This window comes from Oncorhynchus mykiss, chromosome 6 (genome assembly GCF_013265735.2).
Source record: "Oncorhynchus mykiss isolate Arlee chromosome 6, USDA_OmykA_1.1, whole genome shotgun sequence".
Lineage (NCBI taxonomy): Eukaryota > Metazoa > Chordata > Actinopteri > Salmoniformes > Salmonidae > Oncorhynchus > Oncorhynchus mykiss.
The window spans coordinates 49,715,125-49,739,552 of NC_048570.1; the positions used below are offsets into that span (position 1 = coordinate 49,715,125).

General features: G+C 42.8%; 1 protein-coding gene across 1 annotated transcript in view; it reads left to right on the top strand.

The window, feature by feature from the left end:
• Nucleotides 1-24,428, top strand: part of cfap77 (cilia and flagella associated protein 77) — a 73,137-nt gene that overhangs the window by 40,984 nt on the left and 7,725 nt on the right. Inside the window, exons 3-4 of the mRNA XM_021606690.2 lie at nt 4,888-4,987; nt 8,608-8,851. Of these exons, the coding sequence (XP_021462365.1) occupies nt 4,888-4,987; nt 8,608-8,851 (344 nt within the window). The remainder of the gene's footprint in view (nt 1-4,887; nt 4,988-8,607; nt 8,852-24,428) is intronic.

Sequence of the window (24,428 nt, forward strand, 5' to 3'; positions counted from 1 at the left end):
TCCTGAGCACTCTGGAGCAGGTTTTCATCAAGGATCTCTCTGTACTTTGCTCCGTTCATCTTTCCCTCGATCCTGACTAGTCTCCCAGTCCCTGCTACTGAAAAACATCCCCACAGCATGCCATGTTTTCTCCAGACGTGATGCTTGGCATTCAGGCTTCATCAGACCAGAGAATCTTGTTTCTCATGGTCTGAGAGTCCTTTAGGTGCCTTTTGGCAAACTCCAAGTGGGCTGTCATGTGCCTAACCGAGGAGTGGCTTCCATCTGGCCACTAACATTAAGGTCTGATTGGTGGAGTGTGGCAGAGATGGTTGTCCTTCTGGAAGGTTCTCCCATCTCCACAGAGGAACTTTTGAGCTCTGTCAGAATGACCATTGGATCCTTGGTCACCTCCTTGACCAAGGCCCTTCTCCCCTGATTGCTCAGTTTGGCCGTGCAGCCAGCTCTAGGAAGAGTCTTGTTGGTTCCAAACTTCTTCCATTTAAGAATGATGGAGGCCACTGTGTTTTTGGGGACCTTCAATGCTGCAGACATGTTTTGGTACTCTTCCCCAGATCTGTGCCTCAACACAATCCTGTCTCAGAGCTATACGGACAATTCCTTCGACCTCATGGCTTGGTTTTTGCTCTGACATACACCGTCAACTGTGGGACCTTATATACAGTGCCTTGCAAAAGTATTCGGCCCCCTTGAACTTTGCGACCTTTTGCCACATTTCAGGCTTCAAACATAAAGATATAAAACTGTATTTTTTTGTGAAGAATCAACAACAAGTGGGACACAATCATGAAGTGGAACGACATTTATTGGATATTTCAAACTTTTTTAACAAATCAAAAACTGAAAAATTGGGCGTGCAAAATTATTCAGCCCCTTTACTTTCAGTGCAGCAAACTCTCTCCAGAAGTTCAGTGAGGATCTCTGAATGATCCAATGTTGACCTAAATGACTAATGATGATAAATACAATCCACCTGTGTGTAATCAAGTCTCCGTATAAATGCATCTGCACTGTGATAGTCTCAGAGGTCCGTTAAAAGCGCAGAGAGCATCATGAAGAACAAGAAACACCCCAGGCAGGTCCGAGATACTGTTGTGAAGAAGTTTTCAGGTTGTCATTCACTCATAAAGCTTGCAAACACTTGTCACATATGGTTATTTCCTTGGAGATATGATGTGCTTCCCTAATGGCACCCTATTCCCTATATCGTGCACTACTTTTGACCAAAGCCCTATGGACCCTAGTCAAAAGTAGTGTATTAAATAAAGGTTCAATAAAAAAAATATTTAAAATAAATAAATAGGGTGCCATTTGGGACGAACCATGGTGGTGTAATCCACATTTCATACATAGATGCTCAGGCAGGCTTTAAACGTGAGGTAATTTTCACAATGGTTATGCTGTGATGAACTATCTGGTAAAAGTGTTTCCATTGTATTTTAAATGAGACTTGTGTTTTGAGTCATATCATAGCTGAAAGCCAGGCTTCAAGGTAGCGATTCCATATTGTTTCTGTGTGTTTCCGTTGCTGGCACAAGGTATTCGCTATAACCAAAGGATGTTTTTATCTGCCTACAAATCACACAAGACAGCACGAGGGGGGAAGCTTTCGTATGTGTTCATCTGTGTGACTGACGCGTGCTCAGAACCTCTGTTTCTGTCACTCAGTGAAGAGCCTGCAGATCATAGGTACATGTCATACACTTCAATGTGTTCAGGTACTGTGGAGTAGCAATCCCTCGCACCCTTCTCTCATCACCCTAGCTGGGGTTTGGATTTTCTCTTCCCGTCTTTGTGGAGAGATGATGCGAACTTAACTTAAAAGCAAGAACTTGAATGGGGAACTTTGAAACAAGACGACCAAAGCGCAGTACGACATCACCTATTGCTCGTTCCCCGCACCCCTGACTTCCACCCCCTTGGAGATTCTCTCAGAGCTACAGTGTAGAGATGGCAGACAGGTGGTATAAAGCCGCACCTCAGTACTGGAGAAGAGGAGCTGCTTCATTCAGCCGCGTTTCTCTTAGTCACCCTTCAATCCTGGGCTATGTCCCAACTGGCCCCCTATTCCCTATTTGGTGCACTACTTTATAGAGGGAATAGGGTGCCATTTGGGACAGGGGGGGGGTCCAACGCCAGTTAACAGGGGGGGTCCAACGCTACAGAGCACGCTATAGAAATGCATTATGTAGAACAAACCCGATTTGTCTACCATGTAATAGAATACGGGGATCGAGTCAGGTGCTCTATGCACTTCATTTCCATCTGCACCGTTCTGAACATTTCACCTTTCTGTGTAGGCTACAGAAGCCAGTAAGAGACAAAGAATCACTCGACCACCATTGTGTCTTACTGCCGCTACTAAAACGCTTGCTCTTTTGAAACAAAACTCTCCATTTAAAAGGGTTGGTTAAATGTTTGTACCATATGACAATCAATGTCTTTCCAAAAATAATTTTGATCTTGTTTGGAATATTTTATGGAAATTAGTGCCTTTTAAGTACCTGGGATAATTAACAGTAATTTATACAGGTAGTGTCTTTCCACCTATTAACGTCTCTAAAGACTTACTGATAAAGTAGCTGACAATTGATCACTTCCACACAAGTCTGACATATTTGACGTTCTTGTCCGTGAGTTACAATTTTCAAATGTGCTCCCAAGTGCTGTTCTTCTTGCGACTTTGGCATAGATTTTTTTTTTATGGTTTCAACAGTGAGGTTAGAAACATCAAGGTCCTCAAGCTTTCCATGTTTGTTTCTGACAGCTTAGGGAATCTTCTGCATCTAGGAGCTCTTCAAAAATAGGACTGGTGAGGAAGAAATTGTGGATTCCGAAGCAGGCTGATACTGTTGTAGCCTGGTCCCCCCCTCCATGCTCTACAACATTCCTCACACAGGAAGCGGCGCAGGTCCTAATCCAGGCACTTGTCCTTTCCCATCTGGACTACTGCAACTCGCTGTTGGCTGGGCTTCCCGCTTGTGCCATCAAACACCTGAAACTTATCCAGAACGCTGCAGCCCGCCTGGTTTTCCAGCTTCCCAAGTTCTCTCATGTCACCTCGCTCCTCCGCACACTCCACTGGCTTCCAGTTGAAGCTTACGTCCACAACCAAATCAAATCAAATCAAATTGTATTTGTCACATACACATGGTTAGCAGATGTTAATGCGAGTGTAGCGAAATGCTTGTGCTTCTATTTCCTACAATGCAGTAATAACCAACAAGTAATCTAACTAACAATTCCAAAACTACTGTCTTATACACACAAGTGTAAGGGGATAAAGAATATGTACATAAAGATATATGAATGAGTGATGGTACAGAGCGGCATAGGCAAGATACAGTAGATGGTATCGAGTACAGTATATACATATGAGATGAGTATGTAAACAAAGTGGCATAGTTAAAGTGGCTAGTGATACATGTATTACATAAAGATGCAGTAGATGATATAGAGTACAGTATATACGTATACATATGAGATGAATAATGTAGGGTATGTAAACATTATATTAGGTAGCATTGTTTAAAGTGGCTAGTGATATATTTTACATCATTTCCCATCAATTCCCATTATTAAAGTGGCTGGAGTTGAGTCAGTGTGTTGGCAGCAGCCACTCAATGTTAGTGGTGACTGTTTAACAGTCTGATGGCCTTGAGATAGAAGCTGTTTTTCAGTCTCTCAGTCCCAGCTTTGATGCACCTGTACTGACCTTGCCTTCTGGATGATAGCGGGGTGAACAGGCAGTGGCTCGGGTGGTTGTTGTCCTTGATGATCTTTATGGCCTTCCTGTAACATCGGGTGGTGTAGGTGTCCTGGAGGGCAGGTAGTTTGCCCCCGGTGATGCGTTGTGCAGACCTCACTACCCTCTGGAGAGCCTTACGGTTGTGGGCGGAGCAGTTGCCGTACCAGGCGGTGATACAGCCCGCCAGGATGCTCTCGATTGTGCATCTGTAGAAGTTTGTGAGTGCTTTTGGTGACAGGCCGAATTTCTTCAGCCTCCTGAGGTTGAAGAGGCGCTGCTGCGCCTTCTTCACGATGCTGTCTGTGTGGGTGGACCAATTCAGTTTGTCTGTGATGTGTATGCCGAGGAACTTAAAACTTGCTACCCTCTCCACTACTGTTCCAACACCATGTCTACGGAGCAGCAAGAGGAACTGCCCCTCCCTACCTTCAGTCTATGCTCAAACCCTAAGCCCCAACCGGAGCACTCCATTCTGCTACCTCTGGTCTCTTGGCCTTCCCACCCCTACGGGAGGGCAACTCCTGCTCAGCCCAGTGCAAGCTCTTCTCTATCCTGGCACCCCAATGGTGGAACCAGCTCCCCCTAGCTGGAACCAGCCCCCCCTAGCTCTGACTCTATTGATACTGTAGCTACTTTGAGGAACAATGTACCTTCTATGCCTGTGATATAATGATTAGCTATCAAACTGCACATTTTTCTCTCGGACCCATGGAATTATGTGTTGGATTGTAGGGAATTAGCTTTAAAAGAGCAACATTTTCTCTCAGCCTTATAGCAAAATGTGTGGAAATGTCACCACTCTCACATTAATAGACAGAGCTATGGATGGACTAACCATCCAAGGTATCGAAATTGAGTTTTAACCATAGAGATCCTATTCTAAATCCTAATTCTATGTTTTGAGGCTATACCGTGTTGGTTTTCTTTTACATTGTTTACAAACTGGAGTAAAACCAGCTTATACTTTGGTTTCTGATGGGGTACAGCAGATGTACAAACTCATGAGACATTTATAAGTTATATTCTTCAATAATTCATTGATATATACCATTAATTTATCAGTCCAAAAATGAATGTAGCAACCAAGGATTCTAGCTTTAAGGTGAATACTGTCTTGTTTTTCTGTCTGTTACCTACAGCCAGCGCTTGGGAAGACCAAGTCTAAAGGGTTGACATGTCTTGGACCTGACTTTGTGTACGGAACTGTTGCGACCATCCAGGACGGAGGAGTCTCAGAAGGTAGGGGGTGTGCAAAGTGGCCATCCTGCATCACTCAATTGGGTGTTAGTCTACACATTGGGGGTGACATAAAATCATTACTATTACTATGAATCCTCTTTTGCATCCCCTGTGGTCCATTATTTTCTTTAACCCCAGACTTAGCAATGATAGGTGTGTGGAACCCCTCCACAGCCCACAATAAAAAATAAAAAAAACTCCACAGCACATGTTAAAAACAATCTTGGATATTATTCAGAGGCGTGTCTGTCAGGCACACACACGCTGGCTGCACTGGAGAGGGCTGGATTGTGACGGCCATAGCAGTGTCATATGGCCAACTATTTCATTACTTAGGAAATAGGGTGCCATTTGGGATACAGCCCATGTGTCCCCATTACCGTCAGCCCTGATGTCACAGTGTGTTTGGCTGAGAAAGCGTCCCCTCAGGCAGCCGGCCCTCCCTGTCACTCTTCCTCTTTTCACCAGCTAAACTGTGCATGTCCTCCTCCTCGTCCTCCTCCTTCTCCAGCTGGAGAATGATAATGATGCTCTTCCGTCAGCGGACAGACGCCGGGGAATGTCAAACTCTCTCCTGAACCCCCACCAAACCAACCCTTGAACCCCCCTCCAGGCCCTCGCCACTCACACCCAGTGGATTGACAGTCGAGACGTTTCGTGAGCCGCTCTAAGTGTTTAAACACTCAACTCTCTCAAATAAACCCCCCCCCCCCCTTAGATCTGTCACTACCCACTAGACAGAGAGCGCTCTTTTAAAAATGACGTAAAAAAAGTGTGAATTTCAATAATTGTGACAAGGATAACAAAGGCTCACTGTCAGCGACGGTGGTAACGACACCTGGGGAACACACCTCCATATTGTCACCGAGACAGAGATGACTGAGAGAGGGAGTTAAGCGCCATATGGAGATGTCACCGTCTCACAACTAATCAAAACCCCTCTGATGGAAATTGGTGTTGCAATGAGCTGCTTCACAAAGAACAGCCTTGTTCCAACTCTTTACACAGCTATAAATATTTCAGGAAAGACATTATCTACTGTACGTGAGCGATTGATCTATCTTTGCATAGTTGTGGCCGTGTAGACGCCGCCCAGCTGGCACATTTGGTTCCTTTAAAGTTGTGTAAACATGTGTTTTTGGATTTCCATTGGTTGTGGGATCGAAGCCAACGTTCTGAGAAAAGAAGTGAAAATATCGCCTGTTCTGGTAGCGTTTATTTTTAAGTTGCAGGGAGGTTCTGAGAAAGTTTTACTCTGGTTCCTTTAAAGTTTCCCTGTGAGGTTTTAAATAAGTATTTTAATTTCACTGCTTGCTTATTTTGGGTCAACTTTTTGGAACTCCATGCACAGATAGGACACATAAAAATTGATTTCCTCAGGCATTAATCATGCAAACACATTTCTTTTTTGTGGCACAGCATCAGTGAGATACAAACCTATGATTATCTGTTCCCTATCCATGGAATTAGTCCCCTGTGACACCAGTATCCATACATACCAGCTCCAGCTAGCATGTCATGTTTATTTACGCACACAAAGCTGTTCATTTTAGTATATTCAAACAGCCCATTTCAAAAGAAACAAGCACTCATTAAGATCAGGTGTGGCCAATTGTATGTATGGCCAACATCCCTGTACACACTTAACAAGATAGAGGATAGAGAGTTTTGTCTTAACGTTCGCAAAACAATTTGAGAACATGACTTTAAATATAACCATGACGAAACCTGTAAGAAACGTTATGCTGAAGTACTGAAATTCCCAAAGAAGAATGTTGTTTCTCAATGCTCTCTAAACTATTTGAGAACATTCCCAATGTCAAAACAGTTGGATAACATTACCAAAATGTAAATGTAACCATGTTTGAACTTTTAGGAAACTTTGTTAAAGTTATGGAATAAGAAGAAAATTTTTTGTTGTTGTTGTGAAGTTCCTTGAATGTGCTGAGAATGTTCCAAAGCCGAGCAACTACAGTGCCTTGCGAAAGTATTCGGCCCCCTTGAACTTTGCGACCTTTTGCCACATTTCAGGCTTCAAACATGAAGATATAAAACTGTATTTTTTTGTGAAGAATCAACAACAAGATTTGTCTTCCAACAAGACAATGATCCAAAACATAAAGCAAAATCTACAATGGAATGGTTCAAAAATAAACATATCCAGGTGTTAGAATGGCCAAGTCAAAGTCCAGACCTGAATCCAATCGAGAATCTGTGGAAAGAACTGAAAACTGCTGTTCACAAATGCTCTCCATCCAACCTCACTGAGTTCGAGCTGTTTTGCAAGGAGGAATGGGAAAACATTTCAGTCTCTCGATGTGCAAAACTGATAGAGACATACCCCAAGCGAATTACAGCTGTAATCGCAGCAAAAGGTGGCGCTACAAAGTATTAACTTAAGGGGGCTGAATAATTTTGCACGCCCAATTTTTCAGTTTTTGATTTGTTAAAAAAGTTCTAAATATCCAATAAATGTCGTTCCACTTCATGATTGTGTCCCACTTGTTGTTGATTCTTCACAAAAAAATAGTTTTATGTCTTTATGTTTGAAGCCTGAAATGTGGCAAAAGGTCGCAAAGTTCAAGGGGGCAGAATACTTTCGCAAGGCACTGTATCCTGCACTATTCCCAGAAAGTTGTGGGAAGGTTTTATGCAAAATAACCATAGGACAACTACACTCTCACCAAGCTCCGAGAAATATATGGTTCTCAGAATGTTATGTGCCAGCTTTGTACCTGTAAAATAGTTCAATTTGATTTCCATTTCAAAGACATCTGTAGGGAATTTGTCTTGGATGAGTTGATAAGGGTGTGTGTGTTACGTTACGGCCGTATTCTAAATGTCATATCAGTTTTTTATTTTTAATAAATTTGCTAACATTTCTAAAAACCTGTTTTTGTTTTGTCATTATGGGGTATTGTGTGTAGATTAATGAGATGAAATTATTATATATTTTTTTTAGAATAAGGCCAACGTAACAAAATGTGGAAAAAGTCAAAGGGGTCTGAATACTTTCTGAATGCACTGTACTGTGTATTTCCAAACTACGAGGTATTATCATAATGCCCTTTTAGTGTAAGTGCTGTTCGAAAAGCCTGCCTGACATTTCAGCCTGTTTTGGTGGGATGGACTTTGTGGTAAAAATTGGTTAATAGACCAGAACTCTAAACGTCTCTGCCAATAATTTTCCTTTTTACCCTCACTACTCAGACCACTCCCAGACAGTCCTAGCAAAATTCTTGCTGGAGAAATCAATTTTTGTGTATTTTTTACCATTTTAATTAAGAATCACCGTAAGATACTTAATTGTTACCCAGAAACTATTTGATATTGAGATAAAAAAATGGCTGCATTAGACCTTTTAATAACAAATTTGACATTTGCCTTTGGGGGGGAAGTAACTGTTGAAGTATATATGGGGAAAATATTGGGGGTGAATCTTTCTAATTTGGTTTTGTCTACTTGATTATATACAGAAAGAAAAACAGAAGTAAATAAATAAATACAAATAATAACAATATATTAGATAAAAATAAATAGTAATTGCGTGTTAGACGAGACACTGTGAATACAGGCCCTGAACTCACTCTCTGCCGTTGTGTTGTGCCCTACTCTCCCAGCCTTGTCCAACTGGCACACACACTCCCTACCCACCAGTGGCAGTAGAGGCCACTCCAGGAGGCCTGGGAAGGACTTTGTGGCTCTGAACCGCGAGGGGGTGAAGTCTGGCCTGGTGACTGCCAAGGAGCATTATCAGTACCGCGCCACCCACGACAGGAGACAAGCCTCCCTTGCCAGAAGGGGCTCCCGTGTCCCTGTGCCCCCTCGCATCCCCCCTGACACTACCTTTGGCATCTCGACACAGTGAGTGTCCCACTTTATTTGATCTGATGTGGGGTTGTGTTAAAAATGACACCAGTGCACTAGATAGGTAATAGCAATAATGTAATTTCAGACTCAACTTCTCTCATACTGGAACAGGGCATCACAACATGAATGGAAGGAAACTAGGGCTACAATACTGTGGATGGCCAATTTGCTAACATGTTCTATCCATTTTCATTGAGATATAGCAGTAAATTTTCTCTACACTGTTTTCATTTTGACAAAAGGTGAATTTGCCATTGCACTTCTTAAAGTGAGCTGGATAGCCAGCCGACGCCACCACTTAGCTAACAAATCAATTTGTAGCTATTATGCACAACGGCACAACTTGTATAGAATGTGCACGCTGTGCTCTGTAGCGTACAGATATCTCTCCACCAAAGCTTTATACGTGTCTGTCTCCTCTCAAGGGAACAAATGTTTGAATTCACAGCAGCAGTGGATATGTTATTAATAGATCTCAAGCAAGATATCCCATTGAAATAATGAAATCACAACCAGAGCAACATGAATAGGTGCCAGCATTTATTTAGCTTAATTCCCTAGATGAGGATCTGCTCTGTGTGTTCATAAGGAAAAATCCGAACACACATAGATACGAGTAATTGGTAAATGGCTAATCCAGTTGTTTTCAGCTGCAATGTTGTTTCTTTTTGCATCATTAAAAGTGAAGACTGTTATTTTATCAAATCAATTCTCTGTAATTATTATTACGTGATTAAACTAATCATGTAACTGTAATTAACTAGGAAGTCAGGGCACCAAGGAAAATCTTCAGATTACAAAGTTATAATTTTCTTAATATAACTCTTCAGATATTTTAATATCTGGTCAATTTGTCTTCTTATTAATGAATTATCCTTTACCTCACGTCAGTCTCATTCCAAACGTTAGTAAATTGTTGGTTATCTGCACGAACCCAGCCTTTGCTATGAATCATCCATACACCAATTGTCTTAATCATTTATTTACTAACTAACTAAATAATCACAGAAATAAACAAACAAACAAACAGCAGATCTGTTACAAACAAACGATAAGGAAGATTCCCTAGTGGGCTAAGCCCATATGACGGCTTGGTGGACAAAGGGAAGTGGGTGTGGACTGAGCGAGAGCGGGAAGGACAAAAGGGATCACTACACACAGTTGACAACTATATTAATTGAAATGCTAATCCTTTGCACATGAACGCTCACTCATTCTGGAATAATTGCAATCAATATACACTGCTCAAAAAAATAACGGGAACACTAAAATAACACATCCTAGATCTGAATGAATGAAATATTCTTATTAAATAGTTTTTTCTTTACATAGTTGAATGTGCTGACAACAAAATCACACAAAAATTATCAATGGAAATCAAATTTATCAACCCATGGAGGTCTGGATTTGGAGTCACACTCAAAATTAAAGTGGAAAACCACACTACAGGCTGATCCAACTTTGATGTAATGTCCTTAAAACAAGTCAAAATGAGGCTCAGTAGTGTGTGTGGCCTCCATGTGCCTGTATGACCTCCCTACAACGCATGGGCATGCTCCTGATGAGGTGGCGGATGGTCTCCTGAGGGATCTCCTCCCAGACCTGGACTAAAGCATCCGCCAACTCCTGGACAGTCTGTGGTGCAACGTGGCGTTGGTGGATGGAAAGAGACATGATGTCCCAGATGTGCTCAATTGGATTCAGGTCTGGGGAACGGGCGGGCCAGTCCATAGCATCAATGCCTTCCTCTTGCAGGAACTGCTGGCACACTCCAGCCACATGAGGTCTAGCATTGTCTTGCATTAGGTGGAACCCAGGGCCAACCGCACCAGCATATGGTCTCACAAGGGGTCTGAGGATCTCATCTCGGTACCTAATGGCAGTCAGGCTACCTCTGGCGAGCACATGGAGGGCTGTGCGGCCCCCCAAAGAAATGCCACCCCACACCATGACTGACCCACCGCCAAACCGGTCATGCTGGAGGATGTTGCAGGCAGCAGAACGTTCTCCACGGCGTCTCCAGACTCTGTCACGTCTGTCACATGTGCTCAGTGTGAACCTGCTTTCATCTGTGAAGAGCACAGGGCGCCAGTGGCGAATTTGACAATCTTGGTGTTCTCTGGAAAATGCCAAACGTCCTGCACGGTGATGAGCTGTAAGCACAACCCCCACCTATGGACGTCGGGCTCTCACACCACCCTCATGGAGTCTGTTTCTGACTGTTTGAGCAGACACATGCACATTTGTGGCCTGCTGGAGGTCATTTTGCAGGGCTCTGGCATTGCTCCTCCTGCTCCTCCTTGCACAAAGGCGGAGGTAACGGTCCTGCTGTTGGGTTGTTGCCCTCCTACGGCCTCCTCCACGTCTCCTGATGTACTGGCCTGTCTCCTGGTAGCGCCTCCATGCTCTGGACACTACGCTGACAGACACAGCAAACCTTCTTGCCACAGCTCGCATTGATGTCCATCCTGGATGAGCTGCACTACCTGAGCCACTTGTGTGGGTTGTAGACTCCGTCTCATGCTACCACTAGAGTGAAAGCACCGCCAGCATTCAAAAGTGACCAAAACATCAGCCAGGAAGCATAGGAACTGAAAAGTTGTCTGTGGTTATCACCTGCAGAACCACTCCTTTATTGGGGGTGTCTTGCGAATTGCCTATAATTTCCACCTGTTGTCTATTCCATTTGCACAACAGCATGTGAAATTTATTGTCAATCAGTGTTTCTTCCTAAGTGGACAGTTTGATTTCACAGAAGTGTGATTGACTTGGAGTTACATTGTGTTGTTTAAGTGTTCCATTTATTTTTTGGAGCAGTGTATATTTACGCCCAGGAGTCGTCATGATCTCTGTTGGATTCGTCAGTCTGTCTGCTGGAGAGTCAGTTCATCCGCATCTCTTTCGCTCTCTCTATTTCTCTGAAGATCAAAGTATTTTGTGGTTGGAATATCTACTTCAGAGTTCCATTCAGAAATGTTCTCATAGAATAGGTGTTTCGGCGGTTGTTGGTATCCGCATCCCAGGTTTACATAATTTCTAGCTGCAGACTAGTTAGTATCTAAGATTTGCTCTTATCCTGTAGGGATCGATAGTCTCAGAGTTGAACCATTTCCAGCCATGTAGCCAATGCTCCATTTTATTTATTTAACCTTTATTTAACCAGGAAAGGCTCATTGAGATTTAAAATCTATTTTTCAAGAGCGTCCTGGCCAAGATAGGCCAAAATTAAGAACATTGACAGGTCAGGGAATCAGTCTCAAGATCATTCATCAGTGATTTAAAAATACCAAATCGGGTTCTTCAAATCAAAGTTCTTCCATTTTTAAAGTATTTTGTAAGGCGTTCCAAGACGATGGCGCAGAGTACATAAAAGCCCTTTTACCAAATCCAGTTTGGACATTTGGAACAGTTAGCAGGAAAAGGTCCAGCGAACGGAGAGAGTACCCACCACATTTCTGAACAATAAAAATGCCCAAATAAAAAGGTAGTAAACCCAAAATGGCTTTGTAAATAAAAGTATAATAGTGACTGAGCCTACGAGTGACTAGAGAAGGCCAGCCAACCCTGGTATACAAAGTGCAGTGGTGCGTAAGGGTTTTGCAGTTTTAAATAAATCTCAAAGTGCCATAGTAAAGGGTGTCAATTGATCTCAAACACGGAGCAGAAGCATTCATATATAAAATATCCCCATAGTCTAATAAAGGCATACATGTAGCTGATACTAGCCTCCTTCTGGCTTCAAAAGAAAAACAGGCCTTATTCCTAAAATAAAATCCCAATTTCAGCTTCAATTTTTTTGTAAGTTGTTGAATATGCAATTTAAAAGAGGCCATCATCAATTAAAATTCCAAGATATTTATATGAGGTTACAACCTCAATCTCCTTGCCCTGACAGGTAGTAATAGGTGAAAGGTTCAGAGGTCTATTTCTTGCTTTAGAAAACACCATTAGTTTAGTTTTGTCAGTATTGAGGATAAGCTTCAATTGACACAAGGTATGTTGAACAGTATAAAAAGCAGTTTGCAAGTTCTGGAAAGCTTTTGTAAGAGACAAGGCACAACAGTAAATAACTATCATCAGCATAAAAATGAAGTTGCACATTTTCTGTCTAAATCATTTATTTAAATAGTGAATAAGAGAGGACCAAGTACAGAGGGTCACACCATTAAAGACTGACAATTTAACAGACATAAGCCCATCAAATTGAGTGCACTGAGTTCTATCAGGCAGATAGTTAGCAAACCATGCAACTGCATGCTCTGAAAGACCTACACTCGACAATCTCTGCCTTAGTATAGCATGATCAACTGTATCAAAAGCCTTAGCGAGATCAATAAAAAGTGAGACACAGTGCTGTTTTTTATCAAGGGCTTCAATGATATCATTTAAAACATTCATGGCTGCTGTAATTGTGCTATGCTTTCTTCCTGAAGCCTGATTGGTACATTGATAAAATAGAGTTAGTAAATAAACTATTTTAGCTGTTCACTCACAAGAGTTTCAAGTATTTTCACCAGGGGTGACAGCTTTGAGATTGCCTATAATTATTTAAAAGAGTTGGATCTCCCCCTTTTAAAAGTGGTAGGACAGATGCTGATTTCCAGATCTTTGGTATTTCATTACATTCCAGGGTTAGATTGAACAGATATGTAAGTGGTTCAGCTATGAAATCAGCTGCCAGATTTAAAAAGCAGGGATCCAAAAGATCAGGACCTGCAGACTTTCTCTGATCTAAAGATTTCAGGGCTTTATGTACCACCTGCACTGAGAATGGCAAAAAGCTAAAAGTTTGACCAGCTCTCACTGGTTCATCCACACAGGGTTGTACAGAGACAGAGAACACTGAATCAAACAGCCTACCAGATGATACAAAGTGCTCATTGAAACAATTCAGCATTTCAGTTTTGTCATATACAGCATCAAAACACATGACGGTAATTCATTAACATTACTGTTACCAGACATAGACTTAATAGCCTTCCAAAACTTTCTAGGGTCATTCAGGTCATCAGTGGTAACAGACATAAAATATTCAGACTTGGCCTTCCTGAGAAGAAAATAACACTTGTTTCGTAACTGCTTCGTAACTGCCTAAAAATAAGCCAATCAGCACCTTACTTTAGCCCAGGCTAGATTATGGTTGTGAATAATACAAAACAGCTCAGAAGAAAACCATGGATTATCCCGCCCTTTAACCCTGAACCTGCAGAATGGGGCATGTTTGTTTACTATTTGGACAAAACCATCATAAAAACAAATCATGAAAGAAAGCCTGCTCATTAAAACACTTCAAATTTCTCTTACGAATAAAACATGGGTTTGTCTTACGAACCTTAGTATTTCTAACAACAGCACAATGGTCACTTAAATCATTACAAAAAACACCAACTGCAGAATATTTATGTGGTATGGTTAGGAATTCAATAACTATTCACAATCGCAGCTCACGCTGTGGGTTTGCTTAGTCCTGGTACTCAAACCTGTGCCACCTCAGTTTCCACCAAAGTACGCGTGGTCTAAACTATTCGCAATCACAACTCACGCTGTGGGTTTGCTCAGTCTTGGTACTCAAACCTGTGCCACCTCAGCTGACACCGAGGTATACTTGGTCTAAAGAGGATTTCCTCAGGAGGGGATTTTATTCGTAACAGTTGAAAAGGCAGTTCTATGATGCCTGATCATGTCTGTGCTCACGGGGGCGGGCCAATGACTTAGTTAAACTTTTAAATGATTACATAATTTCACAAATAGTTTCATTTTTACTCATTCATTTTATACAACGGAGGCACCTGTATAAACAGAGTTAGGGTAATGTGGCTGTATTGCATTTCATGAGGTCACAAACATGAAACAAAACGGACCGGGTCGTAGCTGGCTTCTTCACCGACTGTTTACACATTCTCCAAAATATGGATATTGTTCCATTCTCAAATTCTGGAATGTAGTAGAATTTGGCAGGAGTTCCTTTGTTCTACTGTGAAACTCTCTCCATACTGCATGAAAAGGGTGAGAGAGTCTCTGCCAGGAATTTATGACCTGAGATAACAGAACCTGGGTGTAGGAGAGAGTGAGAAGCCATGATCTATACCCAGAAAGAGCCACGTCATGCCCCCCCCCCCCCCCACCCCAGATCATGTGACAGATCATGTGACACTTAGATTGCACACTGGTGGACTTTATTTAACTAATTATGTGACTTCTGAAGGTAATTGGTTAAACCAGATCTTATTTAGGGGCTTCATAGCAAAGGGGGTGAATACATGCAGTGGGTCCACCTTTAAAAGTTGCGAGCTTACAGCTTCATTGCTTCAGACCACCACAAGGGGGAATTAGAGCACCAATCATATTGAGTGGTTCCATTGACAAATTTGATGCGAGCCACCCGTCCTTGGTGACTTTCTTCAGCAAAGATGGCTGACAAAACAGGATGGCGGAAGCAAATGTAAGTCTTATAACGTCATAACGAGTCAAGCAAAAAATGTACAAGCTAGCTAAAGCATTTACTGCAAATTGAATGTAGAATTATGTAAGCTTGCCTTGCCGTGCAATGCAGCTGAAGTAACATAGCTAGCTAACTATTTACTTGCTTATTGTGTAGTGGAGGATAAAAATAACTGTATGCCTATGGATGTGTAGCTAGCTACAGTATGTAGCCGATCTGTGTATGGACCGTAAAACACTAGATTCTGAAACTAATATTCATATCAATCTATGAACCTCAACCTCATAGTTGTTGTATCAACTTCAAGTCTGAATGGTATTAATGAAGCCTATGGATAGAGTAGAATATAATAACTGTATTGTGCCAAGGATACAAGTCCTACATACAGTTGAAGTCGGAGGTTTACATACACCTTAGCCAAAACCATTTAAACTCAGTTTTTCACAATTCCTGACATTTAATCAGAGCAGAAATTCCCTGTCTTAGGTCAGTTAGGATCACCACTTTATTTTAAGAATGTGAAATGTCAGAATAATAGTAGAGAGAATGATTTATCTCAGCTTGTATTTCTTTCATCACATTCCCAGTGGGTTAGAAGTTTACATACACTCAATTAGTATTTGGTAGCATTGCCTTTATATTGTTTAACTTGGGTCAAACATTTCGGGTAGCCTTCCACAAGCTCCCCACAATAAGTTGGGTGAATTTTGGCCCATTCCTCCTGACAGAGCTGGTGTAACTGAGTCAGGTTTGTAGGCCTCCTTATCGCACACGGTTTTCAGTTCTGCCCACACATTTTCTATAGGATTGAGGTCAGGGTTTTGTGATGGCCACTCCAATACCTTGACTTTGTTGTCCTTATGCCATTTTGCCACAACCTTGGAAGTATGCTTGGGGTCATTGTCCATTTGGAAGACCCATTTGCGACCAAGCTTTAACTTCCTGACTGATGTCTTGATGTTGCTTCAATATATGCTTATCATTTCCCTTCCTCATGATGCCATCTATTTTGTGAAGTGCACCACAACATGATGCTGCCACCCCCGTGCTTCACGGTTGGGATGGTGTTCTTCGGCTTGCAAGCCTCCCCCTTTTTCCTTCAAACATAACAATTGTCATTATGGCCAAACAGTTCTACTTTTGTTTCATCAGACTAGAGGACATTTCTCCAAAAAGTACAATCTTCGTCCCCATGTGCAGTCTGGCTTTTTTTATGGCGGTTTTGGAGCAGTGGCAGAATGCGTCTCCTTCCTGAGGGGTATGATGGCTGCGTGGTCCCATGATGTTTATACGTGCGTACTATTGTTTATACAGATGAACGTGGTACCTTCAGGCCTTTGGAAATTGCTCCCAAGGATGAACCAGATTTGTGGAGGTCCACCATTTTTATCGGAGGTCTTGGCCGATATCTTTTGATTTTCCCATGATGTCAAGCAAAGAGGCACTGAGTTTGAAGGTAGGCCTTGAAATACATCCACAGGTACACCTCCAATTGACTTAAATGATGTCAATTAGCCTATCAAAGCTTCTAAAGCCATGACATAATTTTCTGCAATTTTCCAAGCCTTTTAAAGGTACATTCAACTTAGTGTATGTAAACTTCTGAACCTCTGGACTTGTGATACAGTGAATTATAAGTGAAATAATCTGTCTAAACAATTGTTGGATACATTACTTGTGCCATGCACTATGTAGATGTCCTAACCGACTTGCCAAAACTTTAGTTTGTTAATAAGAAATTTGTGGAGTGGTTGAAAAACAAGTTTTAATGACTCCAACCTAAGTGTTTGTAAACTTCCAATTTCAACTGTAAGTAATTTTCTATTAAGGTGTCTTTACTTTTACTCAAGTTTGAGAATTTAGTCCTTTGTCCACCACTGCAAATAACCTATAATTGACATTCTGCGGAGCATTAAAAAAAATTAAGCGACCAGAGTAAAAATTCTCAGAACCTCCCAGCAACCTAAAAATAAACCCTCCCAGAACAGGCAAACTTGTCATTTCTGTTTTCAGAATGTAAAAAAAACGTTCAGTTTTACCAGTCTAGAAACTTATGGCTTAATTCTCACAAAAACATACGTTTCCACATCTTACATTCACAATAAGTACTATGAAGCATTCAGTCAGTACTATGAAGCATTCAGTCAATATGAAGGATTCACAGTCAGTACTATGAAGCATTCACAGTCAGTACTATGAAGCATTCAGTCAATATGAATGATTCACAGTCAGTACTATGAAGCATTCAGTCAGTGCTACGAAACACTCAATCAGACCTATAAAGCATTCACAATAAGTACTATGAAGCATTCACAGTCAGTACTATGAAGCATTCAGTCAATATGAAGGATTCACAGTCAGTACTACGAAACACTCAGTCAGACCTATGAAGCATTCACAGTCACTACTACGAAACTCAGTCAGACCTGTGAAGCATTCACAGTCAGTACTATGAAGCATTCACAGTCAGTACTATGAAGCATTCACAGTCAGTACTATGAAGCATTCACAGTCAGTACTATGAAGCAGTGGTGTAGCACAATTTATTTTTTAGGATGTCATAATTTCTAATTCAAAGTTTTGTACCGACATATGTAGAATAGGGCTATGCATAACATCCATCCTCCAATTGCAACGTCTGCTTATGCCCACACGTATTATCTGAAGAAAAAAAAATATTATTAATACACTGAAACACCAAGTTAGGCATAGGCCTACCTAATTTCAAAATAGTAAATGATACTTCATGTTTTACCGGTCAAATGTCCAAACTGAATGCCAGTCATTTAATCTCAATCAGTTTCATGGGAATATGCATTTAGATCTTCTTGAATTACTGTTTCGTGAGAGAATTAAAGCAGATGGTGTTAACAAACTATAAGCCTTTCCTGCCTCCTGGTGCGCACGCTGTTGAGTTTGAGAAAAAAAATTGTACTCTTCAGATAAGAAATGTGGTGTTTTTGGTGTTACATTGACAGTATATGCTATTATTTTCGGTTCTGTTATGTAAAATACAAATGAACAATTATATGACCTTGCGAGAGATCGATTCAGCTTTTATCTAAGTTTGCTAAACGGCACCATATTTGAGAAGAGAGAATCTTCTATTTGTAATAATAAGTGATGAGTAGGACTATTAGGCGTAGGCAACAGATCTTGATGATGAGAGCTATTTTAAGCAATTTGAGCGCCCTTCACCATGTGATCACATATCATTCTGGGTTCTGATACACAAGAGGGGGAGTTCTCCTGATTTGGCCCACTCAAAGTGGTCAAGCCTCCGATGCAGTGGCGGATTTAGGTATAGGCGACATGGGAATCTGCCAAGGGCGCCCGCACAAAAAAAAAGTCAGAATGCTGACATTTGCATGATCGGTTTTCTATCGCTCATTTGCACGTCACGTCGATAATATCATGTCACCGTGTGGGACTGTGGGTCAATTAATCTTGTCGGAGTGGGCGCCCTGATTCTAGTTTGTGAGCTAGGCAGGCTACTGCCTGGGAACGTCTCCCACTCAGAAGTATGAGATGAGGGGGGCGGAGGTAGGTTGATCTCAGGTCCCCCCACTGGAAGCCTGAGGTACGGGGAGCGGGAAAATCTATCAAATAGCGCACCTCTAACTTTGTACAGTACTAATGCAATTAGTAAAATCAGTCACACTACGGAATGCTACTAAATAAACCACAATTCATTCATAATACTGTGAATATATTTTTGCAGATAGCAAGGAGAGGTGAGGGGAGTGGTGATTGAAGGAAGATATCTTGCAGCCTGCTGGCTCCACCCCCAAGCCTTATATGGACTTCCTGCCCCAACGAGGCAAGCTGGTGGATAATTAAGCCATTGAGTGCTTTGGGATAAAAGAGGAAGCGGACTGCACAAAGAGGGAGAGGACCGAGAGGGAAATGCGTGTAATGGAGCGTGTGAATTATCTGTACTATTACCCGTGTTTGGTTATTGAACTTGTGGAAACCCCACACCCTTGACCCTACTACATGTGGTGGAGAATACGGGCATAGCAAACCAAGCTCAATAACTAAACAGACACGGAGCATAATGGAAGCATTGGTGAAACATCTGGTGGAGGCGAACATAACGCAACAAGCTATGCATTGGGTGCTTCTGGAGGAACAGCGTCAGCAGACCGCTCTTGGCTGAACTCAGCCAGCTGACAGCTGCCCATGCAGGTGCAGCAACGCCTCGTCCCAAAACCCAGTATGTTTATACTGAAACTGACAGGGGCTGACAACATCGAGCCTTAGCTCCAAGCCTTCGAGAGGACGGAGGCTAGGGAGAAATGGCCCCATGAGCAATGGGCCAGCCTGCTATCACCCTTCCTGTCAAGCACGGCACAAAAGATCTATCAGGATCTGACTGCTGACCAGGCGACGCATTACGAGGGGCTGGAAAAGTAAATCCTGCGCCGGTATGGTTCACCCTGATTAGCAGGGCGCAAAGATTTCATGATTGGGTGTATGATGTCACAGCGCCCCCCCCCCCCCTCTGACCGCAAATGCATGATGTGATTAGGCTGGCCAAGAGCTGGCTAACTGCTGAACCACTGACGATCACGCCCATCGAGAAAGTGGTCATAGATCAATTTCTACTCTCTCTCCCGTTCTAAACTAAAGAGGATGCAAGCCAAGCTAACCAGCAGAAAGAGGATCAGCTAGTGGAACTGGTGGAAGGTCAACAGGTGGCTTTGGAGGTCCTGCACAGAGGACAACCACGGAAGGCTGAACCCTCAGCTTTCTCCAACGATGTTGTAAGCTGGAATCATTGAAGAGTGAGTGGTGCAGCCCCATAGTGATGGTGCCGAAACCAGACGGCACCATTCACTTTTGTAATGATTTTAGAAAGTTAAAATGAACTCTCAAAGTTCACCTACACCATGCCCCAACTTAATTAACTAATAGAACGGCTCGGGACCGCCTGATTTATCAGCACGCTCGACCTGACGAAGAGTTATTGGCAGGCGCCCTTAGCTCCCGAGGTTAGGGAGAAAACTGCTTTTGCCACCCCTGATGGGCTGTCCCACAACAGGAAGCTTCCCTTTGGGTTGCATGGGCCCCGCCCACTTTCCAGAGGTTGATGGACTGGGTTCTCCATCCCCATCGCGAGTAAGCGGCGGCCTACCTCTATTGTAATCCATGGGAGCGAGTGGGAGACCCATCTAATCCAGGTGAGCGTGGTATTGCAGGCCTTACAGGGGGCGGGAGGCTGAGTACCTGGGGTACTCGGGAGGGGATGTGTAAAAACCCAAGTGAAGAAAGTGGAGGCGATTCGGGACTGGCCACGCACCCTCACCAAGAAGCAGGTACGCACGTTTATGGGGTTGACTAGTTACTACCAGAGATTTATCCCCCTCCCTAGCCAGCCCCCTGACAGATCTGACCAGGAGCTGTCTGCCTGCCCAGGTGACGTGGACAGAGGAGACTGGGAAAGCCTTCCAGGGCCTAAAGGGAGCCCTGTGTTCTGGACGTGTTCTGGACCCGTGCTGGTGACGCCGGACTACTCCAAACCACTGGTGGTAAAGACCGATGCGTCCGAAACAGGGGTGGGTGCCCGTCCTATAACAGCTACAAGAAGGTGAGGAACACCCAGTTGTATACATTAGTCGGAAGCTGTTGCAGAGGAACAAAGATATTCCACTATGGAGAAATAATGTCTTGTGATCAAGTGGGTGCTGGAGACTCTAAAATATTACTTATTGGGACGGCACTTCACCCTCGTGACAGACCATGCACCACTGGTTTGGATGTCACGGAATAAGGACAGTAACGCTCGGATCACTCGCTGGTTCCTATCCTTACAGCCCTTTGCTTTCTCTGTCGTTCACAGATCAGGTGCAGCCCATGGAAATGCTAATATCCTCTCCAGGAGGGATGCTCTAGGGAGCTGGGGGGGATAAAATGCTCGGGGGTGCAGCCCGCTGGCTCCATTCCCGAGCCTTATATGGTCTTCCTGCCCCTACGAGGCAAGCCGGTGGATCTTTAAGCGCTCGGGGATAAAAGAGGAAGCGGGCTGGACAGAGGGAAACACGTGTTATGGAGAGTGTGAGAAGCGGGAGAATTATCTGCACGATTGCCAGTTGTGAACTGGTTGCTGGATCCCCTCGTGTGCAAATATCCCTAATAAATTCCCCCATTTTCATTCTAGTTGTGGTCTCTGTGCGTGTTTGGTTATTGAACTTGGTGACGTGGAAATAATATAAAACCAGTCTGCACACCACCAAGGTGAATTGGTTTAGTTTTGACTCTTGGTTGACAGTGTTGGGGGATGGGTAATGTATTGATGCTCGTGTGTCAAATCAACACATTTGTTTCTATTAGTCTTTGTTACGATTATTTATCCGCCAGAAAGAGAAGACAGGGAAGAAACCACCATTTACCTTCCCATAGGCTGCTGTAGCCTACATATTTATTTATTTGGTCATTCTATCATTTTCATGGAATTTTAGTGGTAATTAAATATAATTTGAGAATCTATCAGAATTAATTTCAGAAATATTTTTACCAGGTCCATGTATTCTCAAATTGAAAAAATGAGGGAGCGCCGCTCCTCCACACTTCAGCAGCATTGCAATGTTGCTTTTTGTTCTACGTTGCTACGTCTTGCTTGTCCTATGTTGCTCTGTGTGTGCTCACTGCTCAGTGATTGTCTATATTGTAATTGTTTTTAATAACCTGCCGAAGGGACTGCAGATGAAAATTAGCCGGCTGGCTAAAACCGGCACTTTTACTGAAGCGTTGATTAATGTGCACTGTCCCTGTAAAAATAAACACACTCAATGCTGACATGGGTCTGGAGACAAATTGTAGAAATATAAAGCCCATCATCCACACACATTCTTTGACTGTACATTTTGATATTTGGAATTGGTTTAAGAAAGACATTATGGAAGTGAACGTGTTAATTCCTATTGTCTGATCCTGCTGGCTCTCACAAGACATAGCTACTGGCTGAGAGCGGAGGCTGGGAATGGAAAGGAGTGGGAGGGCATGGAGTGGTAGCGGGACTATGTGAGAAAGAAAATCTATTCATTTGCCTCCATCATCTGACAGGGGATCTCACATCACATCCTATCTTTAATAGGTACATCGCTGATAGTGCAGTGCGCAGCGCTGCAACGGGCCTTTGAATGAATCCTGGCCGATGTCAGCTTCATGTTTTGTTTCCTAGCCATAATACTTCTGAGTGTTGCAATACTGGTATCGTGAAAACCCTCCAATGCAGGGATTGTTACGATGAGGCAAATGGGCATAGGTTCCATGAATGTTGTCTTTATCTTCTCCCTCCTTGTGGGGGCACTGGATCCGTAAAATGGAGCAGGATTATTTGGCTAACGCCCTTGTGTGCAGTTTCTCTCCTTCTCCGAGTATTTCCCCATCCCTATCTCTTTTTCCCCTCTTGGTGTCAGGGGAAGGTTTATCTTCTTCTATCTTGATGCTTGGGCCTGTGTGAGGGGGCTGAGGCAGGGTCATGAGGAGGGAGGGGGGAACCATGACAGATAAAATCATGGTTTCCTGGGGACTTGTTTGGCCCCACACCCTATCCACCAAATGCCAAGGTGAACTCTAGTGTGCATGAGTTAGGATCCTACTACTGAAGCCCCCCTTCCCCCATGCATATGACAACACACTGATGCTGATGATAACACACACAGTCCTAGAGCTACGTATTATGAAGGAGGACATAACATCCTATAACAGTCACTCTCTACACTTGTGAAACACTCTCTTTACTCACACTTATGAAATTGGAGAAGGAATGCTTACACTCCGTTCTAGGTGGTCTTATTTCCGCCATGATAGAAAAGAGGAATGCTCAGATCCAGGCAGACAGGACGGGCAGGGACCAATACTCTCTCCTCTTCCCCAGACCAGGCTGCTTGTTGCGGGAATCCTGTAGCACCCGTGTCCAACTTTATTAGGGCTCGTGGAGAGGGGATGAGTGCAGGGGCATGTGGCGCACACTAATGAAGCAATAAAAGTCCCCACGGGGGATGGAGCTGGAGGGGAGGGGCCTGCAGGTTACCAAGGCAGGCGTTAATTGAGATGTCCCAATCACTCATATTACCTCCGTATTGCACACATCACAGAACGAGAGCGAGATAATGGTGGGAGAGTTCCTCGGATCCTCCTCCATGGTAACAGGTTATGCGTCCCATATGGCACCCATTTGGGCCTTGGTCAAAAGTAGTGCACTATTTAGAGAATACCCACTGTGCACATCAGATTATTTCAACATCAATTATTGGATAATATTTGGTTGAGCCAAAAGTTGAATTTCCAATCTGTTACCAGTATGCATTCAACCATCTAAAAGCACAACAAAATTCCAATGGAAAAACAAATGTGGGGGGGGGGGGCTTGCTGAAGAGTTTTTGCTGAGTTTTCTCCGCAAATATAGGAGTAATAATGGGCAAGTTTACACATTTTATGGGGGGGGGGGGGGGGGGGGGGGGGTCAGGGAATGCTGCAGCACCCTCAGCACCCCTACTTCCTGCAGCTATGCCTGCGACAACCTATGAATGCTGCTGTGTCTTGAACATGCATGCTTTATATTATTACATCAGAATAAATGTATGGTCTTAGAGGGGGGCATGATGTACGTGAGGGTGGAGGGAATTCTTCAAACAATCTAGAACCATAATCATTATGTCTAATTGTTTATTTTCTGCATAGGTTATCTAAGCATACTTATTTACCTGTTCAATTGTCATTTTAATGAGGGTGTCATTTTGACTGTTATAAATCACACAACTCAATATACTGCACTAACATGCCTAGGATATTACATCCAAATTACAACACAGTACATGGAATCATAACACGTCAATGCAGGTGCATATTATGGCATTATATTTACACTGAAAAAAAATATATAAAGGCAACTTGTAAAGTGTTTAGTCACGTTTCATGAGCTGAAATAAAAGATCCCAGAAATGTTCCATAAGCACAAAAAGCTTATTTATCTCAAATTCACCAGCCCCATCCCTCAGATGTTTACCGAACCACAGATGGAAAAGCCACTTTGTTATTTTTTCGACTGCAGATTACCGCTTTAAAAGTAATCCTATAAGTAATCAAGTTTTTTTTAAAGAATCTGTAATCTGATTACAATAT